Source organism: Aspergillus candidus, assembly GCF_002847045.1.
Source record: "Aspergillus candidus strain CBS 102.13 unplaced genomic scaffold BDW47scaffold_5, whole genome shotgun sequence".
Taxonomy (NCBI): domain Eukaryota; kingdom Fungi; phylum Ascomycota; class Eurotiomycetes; order Eurotiales; family Aspergillaceae; genus Aspergillus; species Aspergillus candidus.
Genome location: NW_020194010.1, coordinates 664,910 through 684,592, shown reverse-complemented (window position 1 = coordinate 684,592; position 19,683 = coordinate 664,910). Strand labels below are relative to the sequence as shown.

At 57.5% G+C, this 19,683-nt stretch overlaps 7 protein-coding genes across 7 annotated transcripts; 4 read left to right on the top strand and 3 right to left on the bottom strand.

Annotated features, from left to right (window-relative positions):
- The first annotated feature begins 15 nt into the window (after positions 1–15).
- On the top strand, positions 16–1,968 carry BDW47DRAFT_67215 (uncharacterized protein). The gene is made up of 3 exons (XM_024819576.1): positions 16–229; positions 290–716; positions 775–1,968. Exons 1-3 carry the CDS (start codon positions 164–166, stop codon positions 1,929–1,931), a joined length of 1,650 nt encoding a protein of 549 aa, XP_024675401.1. The 5' UTR covers positions 16–163; the 3' UTR covers positions 1,932–1,968.
- Positions 1,969–2,440: 472 nt separating this feature from the next.
- On the bottom strand, positions 2,441–2,992 carry BDW47DRAFT_100049 (uncharacterized protein). The gene has a single exon (XM_024811354.1). The coding sequence runs from the start codon at positions 2,758–2,760 to the stop codon at positions 2,512–2,514; it is 249 nt and encodes an 82-aa protein (XP_024675400.1). The 5' UTR covers positions 2,761–2,992; the 3' UTR covers positions 2,441–2,511.
- A 642-nt stretch (positions 2,993–3,634) lies between these two features.
- BDW47DRAFT_100048 (TAPT1 family protein) lies at positions 3,635–5,850 on the top strand. Its single transcript, XM_024811353.1, has one exon. The coding sequence runs from the start codon at positions 3,747–3,749 to the stop codon at positions 5,817–5,819; it is 2,073 nt and encodes a 690-aa protein (XP_024675399.1). The 5' UTR covers positions 3,635–3,746; the 3' UTR covers positions 5,820–5,850.
- A 155-nt stretch (positions 5,851–6,005) lies between these two features.
- BDW47DRAFT_100046 (putative LaeA-like methyltransferase) lies at positions 6,006–7,143 on the bottom strand. Its single transcript, XM_024811352.1, has 4 exons — positions 7,052–7,143; positions 6,894–7,004; positions 6,545–6,816; positions 6,006–6,434 (listed from the first exon to the last, which is right to left on the bottom strand). The coding sequence occupies exons 1-4, from the start codon at positions 7,105–7,107 to the stop codon at positions 6,016–6,018; spliced, it is 858 nt and encodes a 285-aa protein (XP_024675398.1). The 5' UTR covers positions 7,108–7,143; the 3' UTR covers positions 6,006–6,015.
- Positions 7,144–7,927: 784 nt separating this feature from the next.
- BDW47DRAFT_100045 (glutamine amidotransferase subunit DUG2) lies at positions 7,928–11,847 on the bottom strand. The gene is made up of 7 exons (XM_024811351.1): positions 11,802–11,847; positions 11,104–11,687; positions 10,926–11,051; positions 10,742–10,873; positions 10,146–10,691; positions 9,905–10,091; positions 7,928–9,854 (listed from the first exon to the last, which is right to left on the bottom strand). The coding sequence occupies exons 2-7, from the start codon at positions 11,302–11,304 to the stop codon at positions 8,164–8,166; spliced, it is 2,883 nt and encodes a 960-aa protein (XP_024675397.1). The 5' UTR covers positions 11,305–11,687; positions 11,802–11,847; the 3' UTR covers positions 7,928–8,163.
- On the top strand, positions 11,576–14,725 carry BDW47DRAFT_122935 (uncharacterized protein; the record flags this gene model as incomplete). The annotated part of the gene is made up of 3 exons (XM_024815948.1): positions 11,576–11,625; positions 13,145–13,346; positions 13,403–14,725. The coding sequence occupies 3 exons, from the start codon at positions 11,576–11,578 to the stop codon at positions 14,723–14,725; spliced, it is 1,575 nt and encodes a 524-aa protein (XP_024675396.1).
- A 531-nt stretch (positions 14,726–15,256) lies between these two features.
- On the top strand, positions 15,257–19,617 carry BDW47DRAFT_67178 (HECT domain protein). The gene is made up of 3 exons (XM_024819575.1): positions 15,257–15,756; positions 15,835–19,429; positions 19,489–19,617. Exons 1-3 carry the CDS (start codon positions 15,548–15,550, stop codon positions 19,609–19,611), a joined length of 3,927 nt encoding a protein of 1,308 aa, XP_024675395.1. The 5' UTR covers positions 15,257–15,547; the 3' UTR covers positions 19,612–19,617.
- Positions 19,618–19,683: the final 66 nt, after the last annotated feature.

Here is a 19,683-nt window from a genome sequence, read left to right as displayed (position 1 = left end):
GATACAAAACCACAACATCCGTCGCCCCATCTCACTCGTTCCATATCCTTCCTGACTTCGACCGGCTGGCCCGACGAAGACCTCCTGTCTGTGACGAACACCCAATCGCCGAGCGATCCCGTACTGGACTTCCTGGCAGGACCGGGCCACAACAATCTGCACAATGCCGTGCTGTGGGGATCGCGAAAAGGGCGGCCCTGTGTCCCTGGAGGAACAATGGGACTATATTGTACGTGTTGATCCAGTCAATTGCTGGCTTCGATTGTGGTGGTGGCTAACCCCGTGGTAGAACCTGAACGACTTCAAGTCCGAATCATGTCTCAGCCCGTTCTCCTACTTCTGGCTCTGGGTTTTCCTCATCGTTTCCCTCGCCGTGTATGGCGTCGACACCTTTACCGCCGTCAATCTACTTGCCTTCTCTCGCTGGGCTGGTCAGATCGAGCCCGCCATTCCCTTCGCGGCGTCGCGCTGGGTGTTCGCCGTCTGTATTATCATCTCGTTTGTTCTGCTGGTTCTGCGCTGGCTTCGCGCCATCCGGGCGATCCGTTCCGGGAGCATCGCCAAAAGCTATCTGGATTCCCTCGCCGTGCGGATCCAAAGTATCCGCATGGGCCAGAACGGCCGTGGGTGGCGGAGATTCCTCGTCTTCGCGGAGCTTACCAAGGACCGCAAGGGAGCCGAGTACATTGCCTTGTTCACGTACTTTTCGTTCGAGAGTAAGTAATCCTCCCGTCGCAATCGTGTGGATGACGACAGCGTACTAACGAAGATCAGCGTGGATGAACACGCTCTTCGCCGACGGACCGCGTCAAGTGGTCAACGCCATCACCCTGTACTCGGTCATGCAGATGGATCTGCTCCCGGGGGGCAAACACGCCTCCGAGGACCAAGACCAGTCAGGGGCCTCCCAATTCTTCAACAACGTCAAGATCCTCGCCGAGAACAACAACCTGCGGGCCGTGATCCTGTGCGGTATGTTGTTCACCGTGGTCGTCTGGGTGTTATCGATCTTGAAACTCCTCCTGGCCATCATGTTTTACGTCTTCTTCCTCTTCCACCACATCCCCGAGAAGGACGGCAGTCTCAAGTCGTACTGCAAACGGAAGATCAACCAGCGGCTCACGCGCATTGTCCGGCGCAAGGTCGACAAAGCTTTGAACAAAGGGGTCGCCCTGCAGGACCGGACGCCGACCGGGCTGAGCTCGCGGCCGACCCTCCCCGTCATCGGTCCCGACTTCGACAAAGGCCCAGCTGTTGCGACCATCTCGCGCAGCACTACCGAGACGACGCTGCCTCTGTACACCTCACGCCCAGGCACGGCCGCCGGCCAACGCCCGACCCTGCCCGATCTAGGAGGCCTCCAGGAGAAACCGCCGCTGAGTCGGTCAGTCACGCAGTCGTCGGGATGGTCAGACGGCACGGCCGTCTCCGGATACAGCCCGTTAGACCGGCAGGCATCGCCCGCACCGCCCGTGCCCGCGCTTCCCAGCCACATGGTCATGGCGGGCTCCCGCTCGCAGACGCCGATGTCCCGGTCCGCGTACACGCCGTCCCCCGCGCCCGTAGTCGGCATGACGAACCGCATGCTGCCCCCAATCGCCACGTCGGGGTCGCCATTCCGCCCCTTTAGTCCCGCAGTCGACCCCTCCGGACGCTCGTATACCCCGGCCAGCCAGACCGCGACCGGGTACGCCGATCAAGCTGGCATGCGAACGTTCTCGCCGGCCCCTGCGCCTCCGAACCCGCAGTTCAATAATCCCGGGGGGTACTATTCTCCTGCGCGCGGGTCTCCAGCGCCCGCCTCTCGCATGGGGTACACCACACCGGTCTACCAGGAGAACCCGGCCGCCGGCCGACACACGCCCGCGCAGCAATACCCGCCACGGGGATATGGCGGGCAACCCCAACCGCCTCGCACAGACTACTTCTAACCTCCCTTGGGAAATCGACGGCGTGCGCGGACACGCCCGATGACCCCTTCCACGTTTTGACGAAAATACCTTTCTATACCCATTGATGATCCAGCGAATCTGACCGGGATGGTCTATTCCCATGCATTTCATCTTGAATATCGGTGCCTCGCAGCTGAGCTGGTTTTGTAGCCGAAAAAGATGATGTAGATAGATACCACCACGGTCCAGAATAGTGGAACCTGTTCATAAACCTGTTCTTCTTGACAGCAAATATATTACAGTTTGTAGATCTTTCAATTCTTTTCTTGAGATAAGTCCTGTCATGTACTGGATTCCATCAATCTGCAACGCGGTGGGTCTTAACTCCCCCCTTAACTCCGACTGACCGCCCCCGGTCGCCGCCAACCAACCATGGTTGACGCAGTATGTCAGTTCACCATCATCTTCGCTTTCCAGCCTACCTCACTCTTTTGATTCAAACAGTCAAGAAACTCGCCTGTATACATATGGGATACCCATGATTATACCTTCAATCGCGTAACAGGTTTCCCCGCTCGGGCTTAATCCAGCCGTCCCGGATGCGTGTCCTCAACAATCCCTACGATGGCGTCGCCCCGAGCTGTGCCCGCTCCCAGCGGAGAACACCGATGCCCCTCGTCGTCGGACCCCCATCGCGAGCCTGCAGAGACGAATATACCGCGCAGAGGTAGCGGGCGCTTGGCGACGCGACCGGACCGCCCCATCGACGGGATGGCGCCATCGCCTTCACCGCACCGGATACCCATGAGTCCGACGAAGGATGGAAATCGCTTGGTCGCATCGGGAAGTCCCAAGCAGCGAAAACCATCGGTCCACCGGCTTGAGCCGTCGCCGAATTTCTTGGAGATCGAGGGATGGCAGACAAACGGGGTGGAGGGACTGCAGGTAAATGGAAGAGAGGGATTTGGCGGACAAGCGCGAAGACTGTCGGCGAAACACCCCGACCGCAGGGTGGATGGAAGTCCACGGTCCGAGGACGATGCCAATCGCGTCGAGTCGAATGGTCGCGTTGTGGGCGCGCCGGCTCGGCGGGGTCAGCGCGAGGTGAACGGCGACCGAAGAAGCGGTCAGGCCCCGCTTTTGTCGGAGGGGGTGGTCTTTGAGGAGCCGGACGAGGCGCGGGGCGTACAAAGAACACCGCTGGTGGACGTGTTTGAAGTTTCGGAGGGCTCTGAAGGCATTGATCGGAGTTCCGGAGAGGTTTCTTCTCCGTCGCACCAGGACAAGGAGAAGGATCGGATCCTCAAACTATCGCCCGCCAAGATGCAGGCACTCACGTCGTCGCCGCAGTCGATCCCCTATCGCGCGGTCCCGTCGGAGTCGGAACCGGGTCGACGAGTCGTGTCGGACGGGGTCCGCCCCGTGGCTCCTCCGCTGGAGCCAGCCGGCGAGTCACATGTGTCCGGGGACAAGGTTCGTCCGAATCAGGAGCCGTTGGAGGGCGCGCCGAACTCGATCGGCAAACCGTCGACGTCGTCAACGGCGACAATGATGCGCAGTCGCCCGCTGCCCTCGCGGGCCGTTTCGACGCCCGGCAGCATGCGGCGGCAGACGGTGGCCGCGGGGAATGAGCGCCTCGCACAGACGTGGGCGTCGCGCTCGAAACAGGACCGCCTGCCCATCAACCGGGAAAGCGAGACGAAGCAGTCCGCCGCGTCGCCACAGGTGGGCGAACCGGCGCTGCCCTCTCCGCTGCCGCCCACGATCCCCATCCCGCCGTTGTCTGTGCCGACGTACCTGCAGCTCGAGCTGTCGTCCGGCCGACCTTCCCCTCTGTATATTCACCGCACTGCGATGAGCGACTTCCCGTACGAGTCGTCCCGCGTGAAGCTGGAGCGGCTGATGAATTTCCTGATCCTACCGCCGGCGTTGGAGCAGGTCCTCTGGTTTGGGACCCTGGCGTGTCTGGATTCGTGGCTCTACTCATTTACCATCCTCCCGCTGCGCTTTGCCAAAGCGCTGTACATATTGTTGGAGTCCTGGGTGGTCAACCTAGGCGTGGAATTCCGGTACGTTTCCGGGTTTGTGGTCAAGGGTGTAGGGCGGGTGTGGCGCAGGCGCAACAACGCACCGGCGGACAACACCAGCCAGGAGATGCCTCGAAGCTCCGAGCCAGGACCGCGGCGGTCGCGGACAGCGTCCATGAAACAGGATGTACCCATCGAACGGCCCGTCAAGATCAAAGCGACGGAACCGAGGCGGCGTCGTACAGACACCCAGTTCCGTCCGCAACATCGGCGGCAAAAGTCCATCCCCTCGGCGCTGATGCCCGACGACAAGGCGGACATCCTCAAGGGCCTGCTGATGATCGCCACCTGTGTCGTGCTGATGTACTTTGACGCCAGTCGCATGTACCACTGGATCCGGGGACAGGCCGCCATCAAACTTTACGTGATCTACAACGTGCTCGAAGTGAGCGACCGCCTCTTTGCCGCCATTGGACAGGACGTGCTCGAGTGTCTTTTCTCGCGCGAGGCGCTGGAGCGTCGGCCCGACGGGCGCAGCAAAGTGTTCCGGCCGTTCGGGCTGTTTCTTCTAGCGCTGGGGTACACGGTGACGCACGCGACGTCGCTGTTCTACCAAGTCATGACGTTGAATGTAGCCGTGAACTCGTACTCGAACGCGCTAATCACGCTACTACTCTCGAATCAGTTCGTGGAGATCAAGTCGACGGTGTTCAAGAAGTTCGAGAAAGAGAACCTGTTCCAGCTGACCTGCGCGGACGTAGTCGAGCGGTTCCAGTTGTGGCTGATGTTGACGATCATCGCATCGCGGAATATCGTCGAGACGGGGGCGCTGAACTTCATCGGCGAGCTGGGCACCAGCTTCAGCGGGCAGGCGTCGACCAGCACCAACAGCACGCCGATGTCTACACCACCGCGCATGGCCTCATCTATCCTCCCACAGTCATTCACCATCGTACCATCTTCAATCATCGCCTCCTTCAGCCACGTCAACTCCTTCCTCCCAACTCTCGCCCAAGTCCTGGGACCATTCCTCGTGGTCCTGGGCTCCGAAATGCTAGTCGACTGGCTCAAGCACGCCTACATCAATAAATTCAACAACACCCGCCCAGCAATGTATCACCGCTTCCTCGACATTCTCGCCAAAGACTACTACACGAACGCCTTCGGCGACCCGAACCTCATGCGCCGAGTTGGCCTCCCCGTCATCCCGCTCTCCTGCCTCTTCTTCCGCGTCTCCGTGCAAACCTACCAAATGTTCCTGACAGCCCTCCTCCCACAACAACCCTCCTCCACAGCCGCAGACTCCACCTCCCTCTCCTCCATCCACAGCCACTATGCGCCGTCGCCGCAGCCCTCCCTCCCGCCACTCACACTGCGCACGATCCTCCCCGCCTCCGCCGCCCACGCGGGTGCCTTCTTCCGCCAGCTGCTCGCAAACGCGATCCCCACTCCCGCCCAATCAGTCTACATCTTCACCGCCGTGCTCCTCCTAACAGGCTTCGTCCTCCTCCTAATCATCAAGCTCCTCCTCGGAATGCTCCTCCTGACGTGGTCCCGCGGACGATACAAATCAATGAAGCAGCGCGAGCGCGAGCGCGAACACAACACAGACATGCCCCCACCACCACCGCCCTCGCAGCCACAACAGCAACAACCTCCCCCAGACCACGGCAATGCGCCCCGCGGTCGAGAATACGCCGTCGAAGGCAGCCGACGAGTCGGCGGGTGGGGCGTGGTAGAAGTGAACGACGACCACCGGAGGTGGATCTATGCTGATGATCCCGCGGCGCTCAAGCGGTTGAAGGCGCGTGAGGAGAAGGAGAGGAGTGGACGGGGAGAGGAGGATTGGAATATGGATCATGTGACGAGGTATGAGATGGTTGCTAAGAGGATTTGGTAATAATATAGAGTGTGATGAGCGTGTTTTAAATGTATATTCCATGCTTTTTTCAACCTTTTTATCACTATTATGATTATCATTCGACTGGTCATTTTATTGTAAAAACCGTAGTTATTCGTAAGATAATAAAGCCATCAGAACGAGGAAACCACAAGAACGAGCAAAAACAACGATGAAAGAAAAATAATAGAAGGGATCAACCCTTCCTCCCAACAACAACCTGCAAGTTCACCACAGGCACAGTCTTTCCCACAGTGCCCTCCAACGCCCCCACAAGCCCCTCCGTCCTCGCCATCGCTTCCTCCTCACTCGACACCTCGCCCCCCGCCAACAGCGACCTCGGCAGTAACGAGCGGAGCACCTCCACCAGCCACGCGCGCGCAACACCATGCAAGCCAGGCTTATCGACGGTACTAAACACCTCGCGACGGACGTCAGTGAGGACGCCCTGCGCGAGGAGCAGCTTCTCGACGCGCTGGGGGGCGGTTGCGCACAGGCCGAGCTGGCAGACGCCGTCGGCGATGATTTGGCGCATCTGGGTTACTTGGGGGGTGGAGGGGGTGGTTGTGAAGGCTGTTGTGTCGCAGTCGTCCCATTGGAGGTGGCCTCCTTTTTCTATTCCCTTGTTAGCATGCTGGAGGATAGTGTACCGTAGTATATTGTTCATCTCTGTGGGAGAAGTATGGAAAGGTGAGTAAGTAAAAGGAGGTAAGAAAAGAACATACTCAGCAATTCACAAACATTCTTCACAGCAACAGCATAGTCCGCCTCCTTCAACGCCCCAGCCAGCAAGCGCAAATGCACAAGGTCATACCGTCCACGGTGCTCTTCGGGAAAGCGCTCACAGATATTATGGACCGAGAGACGGATACTACGGGTAGGAGAGACGTCGTTTTCACGCGGGAATTGCTCAGGCGAAATGTCGAAGCCGTGGAAGTAGCGGGGGGAGGAGGGGGGAGGAGGGGGGAGGGATTTGTCGAGGGTTGAGAGCCAGATTCTATAATATTATTCCATATATTAGTTTTCTCCTGTGTCTTTCTTTCGATGCTGTTGTTGGTGTTGGAGGCGAAATACCCGGTTCCTGTGGCAATGTCGGCTACACTGGTGATCGAGTCGGTTGGGATAGACGAGTGGACCTGCGAGGCGCCGATGAGGTTGATGAGAAAGTCGTGCTGGGCATTGAGTCTTTTTATTTAGTTTCTTCTTTTTTGCTCTGAGGATGGGATATATACCTAGCTGATTCCTTGGGATCGCGACCCAAGAGGTAGACATCGGATGGACCGTCCATGGTGTATACTCGACAGGACAGGATAGAAGAATTGACAGAAGAGTCAAGGCGAAGAAAGGTCAAGGGAAGACAAAGTCAGATCAAGTCAAGTCAAAGTTAAGTTTAGGTAACTCCATAATCCCTTCGCTCCTTAAGTAGCAACTAGCAACTCCCATATCTCAAGCCCTAACTCAATCCCCAGCTAACTAACTCCATCCAGCACTCCAGTCCCCAATCTGCCACTACCGTCCCACTTCCCCTCACCCCCATATTACAATCATACTCCACGGCTAGTTACCAAGTACATATAGTACAAGCGTTCCAGCAAATAGTATCTCTAGTAGTACGCATACCTCGTGCCGCAAAAAACGCCAATAAAGCCACCGTCAGCGCAATCCCATTGGGTCCCCCCTCCGACCCACTTTTGAAAAGCGTAGTGCAGAGATCGGCCCTGCCAGCCGTTAGGAGGCCCAGAAGCAGAAGGATGCGATCCTGCGGCGCGGATAGCAATTCTCTTCTTCCGAGTCCCGACAATGGAGTGGAGTGGGGTTCGACTGAGGTAGTTCCACAGGATGATCAGTGGTCGTGGTTGGTACTTTGGAGCAATTATATTGTTTGGATCAATCACATTGTTAATATCTGTGAGGGACACCCACTGGCTAGGAGCCTAGCGTCCTGCGGGGTGGTCGTTTGGGAATGTATTTTGTGGAGCTGATTGTGGAACGCTTCGTCCCGTTAGTAGGTAGGTAGTTACTGGGGTGGTGCTGGTGGTGGGATGGAAATGCTGTTTATGGTTTTATATAATGGTACCTTGCTCAACTACTCTGTACAGATGGACTCGTGTAGATCTCCGCTGTAATGTCGAGTACTTCGTCAGTCAATAGTTTCGGCTAGCTGCATGTTGTGCATCCAGGTTTGTCTGCTTGTATGTATCCTCCGTGCAGGTATGGGGGTTCCGACAGATGGGATCACAGGGGTGTGTTAGGTAGACTATATTATCCTAACATGACCATCACTCCAGTCGTAGACAACACCGTCAATCTAGGGTAGTTTCTCCCAATATATAATAACTACCAACTAATTTGTATCCCGCACCGGCAGTCGGGAGAAAACATGACTGAAAATCTCACGACTCCGATACAGATTCTCCACCCGCAGCCGCTCATTATACAGATGCGCGTTGTCGCTAGCCTGTCCACACGGCAAGTTCGCCGCCGGGGCGCAAAACTCCTTCTCCAGGAAGCGGATGGTAGGGATCGAGCCACCCTCGCGGATGTAGATCGGCCGGACAGTCGATTTGGTCGCGGCAGAGGCGGGCGGCGTGGCGGTACCGGGCGCGGGTGAGTCGCGCCCGCGGGAACTGGCGGGGCCAGATTTACCGGACAACGTGAGCGAGGTAGGCACGGTAGGATTGGCAGACTGGTGGCGGGCGGCGGACTTGCCAGCGGAGGAGGTCGTCGTGGACGTGAGGATGCGGTCGATGTGGGAGGCGAGACTGTCGGAGGAGTCCTTGCGGCGGAGGCCGCTCGTGCTGGGGGTTGTGCTGGATCGCGTAGACTGGGTGCGCTGGAGGGCACCGCCGCGGACAGGCGGGTACTGGTGTTTGGCAGGATGATGCTGGTCGGGGGTCCATGCAGCGGTGATGGCTTCTTCGAGAGTCTTGAACATCTCGTTGTCTGGGTCGCCAAGCCAGGGGTCGGATTTGCCTGTGATCTCGACGGTGAGGTCGTTTTGCGATTCAAGGGCGTCGAACTGTTCTTGTGCGTATAGCGTCAGACTGGCGGCTACGTCGTCGGCTTCCTGGTTGGGGACTAGTCGGAGTGATAGGCTGGCCTTGGCTCTCCGCGAGATTGTCGTTGTCGTGCTTTTGCCGGTGCCGGGGACCTCGACCGAGTGGATTGTGAGGGAGGGTTCGCGCCAGCGGTGCATCAGCGAGCGAATGAGGGCCTCACGGTCGGCGATCTCCGGGTGTCGCTGGAGGAGGATCTGCGCGATGGTGGCGTACCGTTGCTGTTCGGCTTCGGTGATCGGCAGGACCGATTCTTGCACGCCAGGGATGTTGATCCGGCCCTTGGGCCCAACCAGGGTCCCGAGGAGCATGGTCAGATCCTTCAACGGCTCGTCGAGCAGCGTGCTGCCGTCGATACCGCTGTGCAGGTCCGGATGGTCGCTGTTGACGACCAGGTTCGCATGCACCACCCCACGTAGCCCGTATGTCAGGCAGGGGTTGTAGTCATCCAGCCAGTAGCTGTTCGCCAGGAGGATCCAATCTACCGGGCCGATCTGAGGCTTATACTTTCGGACGGTCTCGTGGAACCCCTGCGATCCAGATTCCTCCTCACCCTCAATCAAGAAGACCAGGTTGCACCGGAGTTCCTTTTTGCGCGCGAGGTCCGCAGCGGCGTACAATGCCGCCAAAATGGGTCCCTTGTTATCGGACACGCCGCGGCCGTAGAGAAACCCGTCGACGGATGTCAACTGGAAGGGATCGGTGTTCCACTTGGCTTGGTTCGCATCCGCGGCGACCACGTCGTAGTGGCCGTAGAAGAGGATGGTTTTGTCGATTTTGTCCGGCGACGTCGCGGTGAACCGCGCGTGGACGATGGGATTGGTATCCTCGCCTGTGGTCAAGAGCTTGGTGTGCGCTCCCAGGTACACGCAGTGTCGTCGCAGAAACGCGGCTCCTTGGTTACATTCGCCGGCGAATTTCGGACTGGCCGAGACGGTCTTGAACGCGACCAACTTGGCCAGCGAATTGACCATCTCATCTGCTACTGTCAGCGACTGCCCGTGATGGGTAAGAGAAGCCATCCCTTACCGTTGTTGATGGAAGACAATTGATCTTGATTGAGAGACACTTCGGTCAGATCCCAGATGCCAACCGTGTTGTCGTTGCCGCCGGTGGCGTATATATGGCGATCCTTGTACCGACCGGCCGCCGATGCCAGCATTGTTCCGCCGTGAGCGACCCAGCTGCCGACTTCCTCGAATCGCGAATTGAATTTCTACATCCACCATTAGCATATTGCTTTCACCCTCTCCCCGTGAAAGGATCAAACCTTGACAATTCCGTTCGAGTCCCCACACACTGCGACGCCATGGATGATGTCGACGGCCCACAGGTCCCCTGTCTGAGTCGTGATCTGTTTTACCAGCTGGTAGGAGTCCAGATTCCAGATGTTCAACGCGCCTCCCGCGAGACCGCAGTAGAGAAAAGACCCGTCGACAGCCAAGGAGAGCACAGGGGCCCCGTTCTCCAGCTTTGCCATCTGCGAGGGCGCTGCGTTGGATTTGTCCTGTTCCAGGCGCCACAACTTGACAACTCCATCCCCCGCACCCGTCACGAGCACCTCCTCAGTGGGGGCTGATTCCACGAGACCCCGCACCAGACGCATGGTATATACATAGCCATGGTGGGCAAAGAGCTTGTGGTGGTCACGCTTGAAGGTCACGACTTGGCCACCGTGGGATCCATCGGCGCTATCAGGTCGGGATGCACGGGTACCGTCCGGACCGCGTGAGTCAAAAAAGCGGTGTGTACGCCGCGACAGTTGGGCGGCGGATAACTGTGTTGTCGCCTCATCCACTTGGGAGATGTCGCACCACTGGGGCTTGTCAGATGGGGAAGACGGTACATGGCTTGTGACAGGCTTACTTGAATACTGGTATTTTGGGCACCACAGTAGATGGTCTTCAGGCTAGATGAGTAGGCCACGGCAAAAATGTCGCCCACGTCATGATGGGAGTGGATGGAATAGAGACGATCAAAAGTCCGCGTGGACCACACCTACGGGAGTCAACTTCTGCTTGTTGGTGGGTTCTGGGACGGGACCTCGCACGTTAATCACCGAGTCTCCGCCGCTGGAAAATAGCAGATCTCCGTCCTCGGAGAGATACAAGTCTAGCACACTCTCCTTGTGCGCATGGACAGAGAGGATGAGATCATAGGTCTCGAGGGACCATGCCTATGGGACAGTCAGCCACGGATCCGGAAGCGTGGAAGTATGCACGACATACTACAATGTCGCCCCCTTGCAAACCAGCAAATACGCAGTCGTCGTCGAGGGCTAAAGCCAGGACGGATCGACTGGCTTTGACGCGGTGGCCGATGCCGCACTCGAGGGCCGAGTCCGACGGTTCGGGGGCACCCTGAGGGCGGAGCGGCATGCCATCCCCTTGCAACGGAATACCCGCCTCGGGGAACACTGCGGGGTCCATTACTGGCCGCAATGGAACAAATTAACAGATTTAGCCCAGTCTATGGTGTGGATGTGCAGTTGTATACAATCGCCAGAAGAGTCAGACAGTCAACGGGCACGTGATATCCTCTCAAATGGGTCAATGCGACATGAAGTCCCTTGTCTATTTTGTACAGAGAGTGACCCGAGATATGAAAGAAAGTAGGGAAGAAGGCAGGAACAGTGACAGAACTCAGTCTCGACTTAGAAAGAACAGGAGGACGTGTCCAAGGATGGGGTGGATGAAGAAGATGGCAGAGACGGATGTCGTGATTTCGGCGGTGATGCTTGGCAGGAAAGGGTAGATGCCTGAGGTGTCTAGCAGGTTACTCACCTGTGGGCTTCCCTTCTCGACACCAACACCTGTGGGTGTTAACCTTCATTTCTTGAACACAGAGTTTTCATTCATATAAAGATATTATATTATATTATATATCAGTAGAAAGGAAGAGGGAAAAAATAACACAAAGAACGAACCTGGATTCCTCCCATTGCAGACGTGCCAACAACGGCTGCTTCTTCCGTTGAGTCATGTTTATGGGATCATGGATATCATGGATATCATACACTAACACGGACTGAGCTGTCCCAGTACTAAGTCAACTGGACATGGATTTCTATATATGTCCACGAATTCCAACCAAGTCCAGGGGGGAATTGGGATGGTCGCCCAAACGCCTGAGGGATCAGGCAGATACCATCATGCAGTGCTGATAGGTCATTCTCTATCTCTTCGTTTGCTCTGCAGATACTCCTCTCGTTACGATGTAGACCTCCGATCTGGACCAAGTACGAATTACCCCTACATGGAAATACATAGCCACCTAGCTCGCCACATTCCAGACTGGAATTTATCTCTCTTTTGACAGATGTCTCTCGGTGTCTCGGTATCTGATCGATATCAGATGTGTATTAAATGTAACATCAGCCACGTATGGTCACATCGGGTATCCATGCACCAGCCACTGTGGCGGTGGTAATCCCCACCAATCAAGTGGGCCCGCATCACCGCCATTCCTGACTCATCCATCAACTTTCAAGGTTTCTCTCCATCAATGAACCAACTGACTGACTCGGACCAGGAATGAACCAGCTTGTCCAGTCACCGACCATGATGCCATGCTACGTATCCATCCAAAATGATGCTGCGGCCCATTGGGATTGCACTGCGACAGCAATGCAGTCTCCACCGAACCCCCCCACGTCCCTTTCATCCATTTGACTGCCCGGTTTCTCTTCACACCCTGGACACCCAACCCGTTTCTTCCCCCCCAATTTGGTTCGTCGCTGGCTGCCCATTTTAGGCGCCTGAATTGCTGGGCCCCTTTGATTTCCCAGCCCCCCCCCTCCATGGACTTGACCAGTCCTTTGCCATCTTACATGTTGCCTGTGCGATCGAACCATTTCTTCCTACGTTCCAGGTTGCCTCATTTTGCAGCGTGCCCCGTGCTTTTTACTGTGGACCTGTTCCGATCGGCATGTGGGTTGACGTATTCGGGGTGGCCGTTGAACTGTACTCGATCCAAATCATCCCTCTGGCATCGGAACTATAAAGGGCTTTCCTCAAACACACCGTTTTCTCGGAGGAAATCAGAATTTTCGAATCGTTCCGAGACCCCCTGAAGATCCAGGCAACAGTCCCCAGTATTGAACCGGGGAAGAAGCGGACTAGAACCACAGTTGGGGGTGATCGCGCCCAATTCCCCACCGGGCGGGCTTTAGTCACGATATTAATATCCTGTCATCCATCTCGACAACGCTACACCGCTCGTTCGATCTTTTAAATCGACGGTCCGGACGCATACGGTCTGTGAAACCAGCCGTCTTATCAATGTGCTGGGTCGCGTGCGGCGCATATCGACGACATCTCTGTTGACTCCCGCCTTGAACTCTGGTCACGGGCTGCCTCTGCGGTCCCCCAGCAATCCGTTATCCAGCACCCCTTACTGCCATCCGGTCATCATGCCCCCGTTGGGCGAGACCATCGCCGTGATTGACAAATCCGGCAAGGTCGTCAGTACGGTAGGTATCCTGGTTCGACCGCTTCCCGACCACGCGGACTGACCACCCTCTCCCAGAGCAAACACCTCTTCAGCGTCTTCGACCAGGCCAAGAACGCTTATCGCCAGCGCAAGGCGGCCTTTCAGTCCGAGAAGAATGCTCGGATTGCCGAACAACAGGCGTTGAAAGCCTTGCAGAACTATACCATCGATGACGGTCCTTCGGTCGCCTCGTCTCGCAGAAGTCGGTCGCGGCACCACTCGGGCCGTAGCCATCATCACCACCACCGCCGTCACCAGGGTGAGTCCGTCTATGAGCAGGATCTCCAGTCGGTCTCGTCACGCTCGGAGAGCTACTATGGTAGCCCCAGAGACGTGGCTCGACGTCACACCCATCACGATGTCAGCATGCGCGAACGAGAAGGCCGGCCGACGGCCGTTCGTTCCCGATCCGATGCCCAGGTGGACATGGACCTGGCGTACGGCGACTACAACGAGACTTCCCTGGCTCGACAGCCGGCCCCGGAGGCCGGCGCGCTCCAGAAGATCGAGGACCCCGAGCTGAATGGGCTCGTCGGCCGGGCCCAGTGGCTCTTGGAGGAGGCCAACTGCGTCCATCACAGCGCCACACAAACCATCGCCCATCTCCAAAAGAACCCCGACGCCATGGCGGCCGTTGCTCTCACGCTGGCCGAGATCAGCAACCTCGCCTCCAAGATGGCCCCGGCCGCCCTGAGCATGCTCAAGACGGCCGCCCCCGGTATTTTCGCCTTGCTCGCCAGTCCCCAATTCCTCATCGCCGCCGGCGTCGGTATCGGCGTCACCATCGTCATGTTTGGGGGCTACAAGATCATCAAGCAGATCCAATCCGGCGGCGCCAGCGCCGACACCGCCAAACAGCCACCACCCATGGGCGGGCCCGTGGGTGAGCCCATGGGTGAGCCGCAGGGCAGCATGGACGACATGCTAGAGTTCGACCCCGAACACATGAGTGGTGTGGAGATGTGGCGCCGCGGCGTGGCCGACGCCGAGTCCGACAGCGTCGGCACGTCCGTCGACGGCGAATTCATCACCCCGAGGGCAGCCACCATGTCGGGGATCGACGTGACCACGGCGCGGGCGTCGCGGGACCCGCGGTTCAAGTTCGACGACGACCACTCCACAGCTTCATCCCGTCGCTCACGTCGTTCGCGTGCCTCTCGCGGCCCATCCCGACACCACCGGTCGCGGGGAGACTATGTCCCGGAGTCGGAGGTGGGCTCGAAAGCGCCCTCCAAACGGCATGCGCGATCTTCTTCGCGTGCTCCCTCCAAGGCCGAGTCTCACTTCACGGACGGAGATCCCAAGTCCAAGGAGAAGAAGAAGCGCTCCAGCCGACTCCGTTTGATGTTTACTTCATGATCGAATTTGCACCACTCCCGGCTTTTTACACGATTATCAGGTCACCATGTATATAATACTGTACAGTCTTTTGTTTAGCTTTTTCGATACCGTTGTCCGCTACAGCTAGAATTTGAACCCAGCTTTGCAAAATGGAAAGTCCATCTTCCCTTTTTTACTTTTTCGTTTCTATCTTCTTTCGACATGCTGGAGCCCGAGTTGTTTGATCTCGCGGTCTTATCAACCTTTATTGCGTCATATTGCATAAATCGGTATTGAGGTGTTGGGTTTCTTTCAGGCAAGGGATATCAGGAGTTGTTCGAACTTGTTTCATTATACAATCAACGAAATCATGTCATCACAAAGCATATATATAAAGCGCTCATCAAAGATATAATTCAAAGTATGATGGTAGCTTTGAGCATAACACGGGCTCTGTGTCCTTCACTATTGTTGGCAGAATTCACCAAAGAGAAAAGTAATCTCAAAGTATAAATCTATCTTGTCACACTAGGTAAACTAAATCTACCTCTCTTCTTCCCCAACAATGGTACAGAGTGCTGGAATCAAAGTATACAGATGACGTGATTTGCTCCTAAGGAGACCCACCGCCTCCCAATCAGGCTAGCGTCGGAGCCCACTTATTCCGCCGTGACCCATACCTTGGCGCCTCAGGCTCACCGTACTCCGGTCAGCTCGAACCCCGGAGTGGCATATCACGAACTGCCACTTCATCGCCATCGCACCCACTTGCTGCAAGTGATTTGACATCCAGACGCACATACAGGATCCCCAAGAAACCATTTCACTCGCTGTCCCAGGCATGACCCTCTCCCTGCGAAGATGACCAGGCTCCGCGGAGCTTCCGTGAGCTCCTACGAAGCTACTCGTGGTAGCGGCGGCGTCGACAGACCCCAGTTCCACCGCTCCAAGCTGCCCCCAAATGCCCCGGAGATCATTGCCCAGAACACAGTCGACGTATCCGACCCGGCGCAGGTCCTCCTCTGGTGTCGGGACGAACGTCGTCGCCAGTTTAACCTGCTGGTCCGCAGGTGAGCATAGCACTTCGGCCCACTGGATCTATATACGCTCGGCGGAGTAGGCTGACGTATCCTCCCCGCTCGCTTTAGATACAAAAGTCAAATCCTCTTCGGCTGCCAGAACCCCGGGTGTTCGACTCCCACCTGCGCCAGCTACCGGAAGAGGGTCACCGAGGGCCCCTATCGCCGTTACACCGAGCTGAGCGCCCGCACCTTGGCCTGCTACCTCGCGAGCGTCGACAACGCGGAAAGCGGCCTCTGTCGCAATGCACCCCGTGTGATATCCGAACTAGCCCCGCAAGAGAGCCAGCGACGACCGAAGCGACGGCCCCGCTCTCATCCTGCGTACGAGTCGAAGGAGCCTGGCCGCGGTGCCGGTGAAGGTGGGACCGAGGCACAGGCGGTCCAGGACCCGAATTCCGAATTGGTGCAATTTGAGGGCCATACTGGGGAGTGTCAGTCTGCGGAGTCTGCACTCGATAAAAGCGGCCATGGTGTGCCGGAGGATGATGGCCGGCCGGCGCAGCGGCTGAAGGATCCTAAGTCTTTTACGCAAAATCTGTTCGATACGTTGTCGTTGAGGATGATTGAGTGGTTACCACTGCGGCGGTCGCCAACTACGCTCGACGAAGATCCCATGTTGGCGAAGATTCCGTACAGTAATCGACCACAGGCGCAGGGAGAGAAAGCCCGCGGCCACTACCCCGATCATCGGCCCGACACACGGTCCAAGCCAGACCGGGTCGTTCCAAACCGCCCCCCTGGGAGCAACCCCCATACGCCGTCATCGCGCCACGGGGGCCAAACGGCTGCCGTGGAGCTCAAGCTGCCGAACCAGCAGATCAAGCGACTGTCGGTCACGGAGGTGGACCAATGGCGCCAGACGCCACGGTCCAATATGGAGGAGAAATCCAACGCGGAGCTCAAGCCAGCCCGGAAACTGTCCGTCAACACACGTACCAACGACGACCTGGTTAAAATATCATCGCCACCAGCTCTGAAGCATCGACCCCAGAAGCATCGCGGGAGGGCCGGTGACGTGAACGCCACCCCCGTGCCAGACCAGCGGAAGAAAGAGAGACGCGTGTCATGGGACGGGGCTAAGTTTCTGAATGAGGTCCCGGTACCCGATACCGAGGCAACCCCATCAGGGAGGGGTGAGCAGATGACGGATCTCAAATCGCCCAAGGAACGAAAGCCCAAACGGAAGGGCTCGCGCCGGCGGCGGAATGACGCTGGCATTCAATCGGTCACACACCTTACCGCGGACATTGTCGACGGACTCGCCGCGATGATGATTTTATCGGAAGAAGAGGCACAGAGCTGGAAAGAAGAGCTGGCGTACCTCGAGTCGACGGGCGGGTTTGAGGACTCGGAATGGCGATTTGCAACCCCACGTCAACGCCAGGTGTTCACCTTTGTCGGCCAAAGTGTGTTTTATGCCCTGGGCAGCACTAAGCAAATCCTTCGCTCGTTTCGCGAAAACGCATCGGGCGGTGCCACGTCGACATTGAATCTCCCCCATATCCAGCCGTCACTGCGGAAGCTCTTCACCCTGTGCCCAAAGGACCTCATCTTCCATAGCCTGTGGAGTGCAGTGGAAGCCCTGTTCGTCCCACCCAAAGAGCTGTCGACGCCAAGCAAATCTTCGCGCCGATCGTCGTGCAACTCGTCTTCAGGAGCTCCTCCGGCTCCTATCCTCCGTCGCGCGTCCGACTCGGGTGGAAACGCGTATGTCTCCGACGACCGGGCCGCAGACGTCGCGACGGTGGCCCTGTTGGCGTTGGCGGGCGCCTTGCCAGAGGTCGACGCACCGACGTGGCGTGGAATTTTGCAAATGCGGGCGACTGGCGCCGTGGCGTCCCAGGCGGAGATGCAGAAACTCCCGCTTCACAACAAGCGATTGATAGTGGACACCACGGACATGCTCGAACACGAACTTGCTCTGCGGCTGGTGAATCGGCTGGTCCGTGCACTGACCGCGCGGTCCGCGTTCCACGAGATATTCAAGGCCCGTCAGGCATACTCTCACCACGTACCCCACCCGCGCAAGAACGGCGTGTTGGATCGCCTGGTAGACAACCTCAGTGTGCATCGCGATCTTCCACACGCCGGGATACCCGCCCACGACTCCGAACCCAAGCCCCCCGGTGCGCCCGCCGTCATCGCCGAGTGGCTACGGACTCTCCTTCTCCGGGAATGGGACGGGAACCCAGAGATGTCGAAAGGGAGTGCCGCGGGAGGCGCGGTGCAGATTTTGTCCGTCCTATACAAAGAACGACACCGCCTCGGGCTTATCCCCGAGGACTTCCACACGCCGTTCCTCTCCGAGAGGCTGGAACCCCTCGAGATGCCGGTAGACTGGATGGGCAGTCTGTCCGACAACCGGAAGATGCACCTGTTGTCGTATTCCTTTCTCTTCCCACCGTCCGCGCTGGTCATCTACTTCCGCGCGCTAAACTACGCCGCCATGTCGCGGTACTACGAGGCGGCGATGACCACGACGCGACACGTCACTCAAACCGCCTTCGGGGCGATCCGGATCCAGGACGACGTGAATCTCCTAGCGCACATGCGAACGTCCATGACGACGTACCTGGTTCTCGCCGTGCGGCGCGACAACGTGCTCACTGACGCGCTGAACCAAGTCTGGCGGCGCGAGCGGCGCGAGCTAATGCGGCCGCTGAAAGTGCAGATGGGAATGGAAGAGGGTGAAGAAGGGCTCGACCATGGCGGTGTGCAGCAGGAGTTCTTCCGGGTTCTGATGGCAGAAGCACTAGACCCAGCCTACGGGATGTTCACACTGGACAGCCGCACGCGGGTGTCGTGGATCCAGCCGGGGTCGCTAGAGCCGCTATTCAAATTCGAGCTGCTGGGACTGCTGATGTCGCTGGCGGTGTACAACGGGCTGACGCTGCCGGTGAACTTCCCGACGGCGTTCTACCGCAAGCTGCTCGGCCGCAAAGTGAAGCAGCTGGATCAGATCCGCGACGGCTGGCCTGAGCTCACTAAGGGCCTGGAAGGGCTACTCAGTTGGGAGGACGGCGATGTGGGGGACGTGTTCATGCGGACCTACGAGTTTAGTTTCGAGGCGTTTGGCAGTATCCAGACGATCGACATGCATCGAGTCGACCGTGACGCGCCGTGGCCGGTTCACCCATCGCCGTTGGACGTGCGGCGATCTTCAACCTCAACCACCGCCGACGCATCAGACTCCCAAGTCGACATCGCCAAGTCGCTCGACGGCTCCGTCCCAGTCCAATCCTCGACCCCACCCTCGGAAGAAGCCCCCCTAGTAACAAACGCCAACCGCAACCAATTCGTCCAAGACTACATCTTCTGGCTAACAGACAAATCCATCCGGGGCCAGTTTGAAGCCTTCGCGCAGGGGTTTTACACATGTCTTGACCGGACGGCGCTATCGATATTCACACCTGAGGCACTCAAGACCGTCGTCGAGGGCATCCAGGAGATCGACATCGGCGAGCTAGAGCGACACGCGCGGTACGAAGGCGGGTTCGGGCCGCACCACCGGGTGGTGCGCGACTTCTGGGCCGTCGCGCGACGGTTTACCCCAGCGAAGAAGGCGCAGTTGCTTGAGTTTGTGACGGCTAGTGACCGGGTGCCGGTTAATGGGATCGCGAGCATTATGTTTGTGATTCAGAAGAATGGAGTTGGAGATGCTGTATGTTCCCTTTCATGACCCCCATTTATCAATGATCATGAATGAAACTGACCAAATAGCGCCTCCCCACGAGTTTAACCTGTTTTGGCCGGCTTCTCCTGCCGGAGTATTCGTCGAGGAGCGTATTGGAGGAGAAGTTGAATAAGGCGTTGGAAAATGCACGGGGATTCGGCGTGGCTTGATTATACCCTGTATATTACAACTATTACATTTACATATTTCTCTATTATAGTTGCAGACTATTATACATTCTG

Bases quoted from the DNA above. Each gene is read 5' to 3' on its own strand.
- BDW47DRAFT_67215 (XM_024819576.1), top strand. From the start codon at position 164: ATGCCGTGCTGTGGGGATCGCGAAAAGGGCGGCCCTGTGTCCCTGGAG. The intron at 230-289 runs GTACGTGTTGAT...ACCCCGTGGTAG, and splicing joins AGGAACAATGGGACTATATT to AACCTGAACGACTTCAAGTC. The intron at 717-774 runs GTAAGTAATCCT...AACGAAGATCAG, and splicing joins CACGTACTTTTCGTTCGAGA to CGTGGATGAACACGCTCTTC.
- BDW47DRAFT_100049 (XM_024811354.1), bottom strand. From the start codon at position 2,760: ATGGTTTTCGCTGCTTGGGACTTCCCGATGCGACCAAGCGATTTCCAT.
- BDW47DRAFT_100048 (XM_024811353.1), top strand. From the start codon at position 3,747: ATGAGCGACTTCCCGTACGAGTCGTCCCGCGTGAAGCTGGAGCGGCTG.
- BDW47DRAFT_100046 (XM_024811352.1), bottom strand. From the start codon at position 7,107: ATGGACGGTCCATCCGATGTCTACCTCTTGGGTCGCGATCCCAAGGAA. The intron at 7,005-7,051 runs GTATATATCCCA...CTAAATAAAAAG, and splicing joins GATCCCAAGGAATCAGCTAG to ACTCAATGCCCAGCACGACT. The intron at 6,817-6,893 runs GTATTTCGCCTC...ATAATATTATAG, and splicing joins GACATTGCCACAGGAACCGG to AATCTGGCTCTCAACCCTCG.
- BDW47DRAFT_100045 (XM_024811351.1), bottom strand. From the start codon at position 11,304: ATGGACCCCGCAGTGTTCCCCGAGGCGGGTATTCCGTTGCAAGGGGAT. The intron at 11,052-11,103 runs GTATGTCGTGCA...ACTGTCCCATAG, and splicing joins TGCAAGGGGGCGACATTGTA to GCATGGTCCCTCGAGACCTA. The intron at 10,874-10,925 runs GTGCGAGGTCCC...TGACTCCCGTAG, and splicing joins GCGGAGACTCGGTGATTAAC to GTGTGGTCCACGCGGACTTT.
- BDW47DRAFT_67178 (XM_024819575.1), top strand. From the start codon at position 15,548: ATGACCAGGCTCCGCGGAGCTTCCGTGAGCTCCTACGAAGCTACTCGT. The intron at 15,757-15,834 runs GTGAGCATAGCA...CGCTCGCTTTAG, and splicing joins TTTAACCTGCTGGTCCGCAG to ATACAAAAGTCAAATCCTCT. The intron at 19,430-19,488 runs GTATGTTCCCTT...CTGACCAAATAG, and splicing joins AGAATGGAGTTGGAGATGCT to CGCCTCCCCACGAGTTTAAC.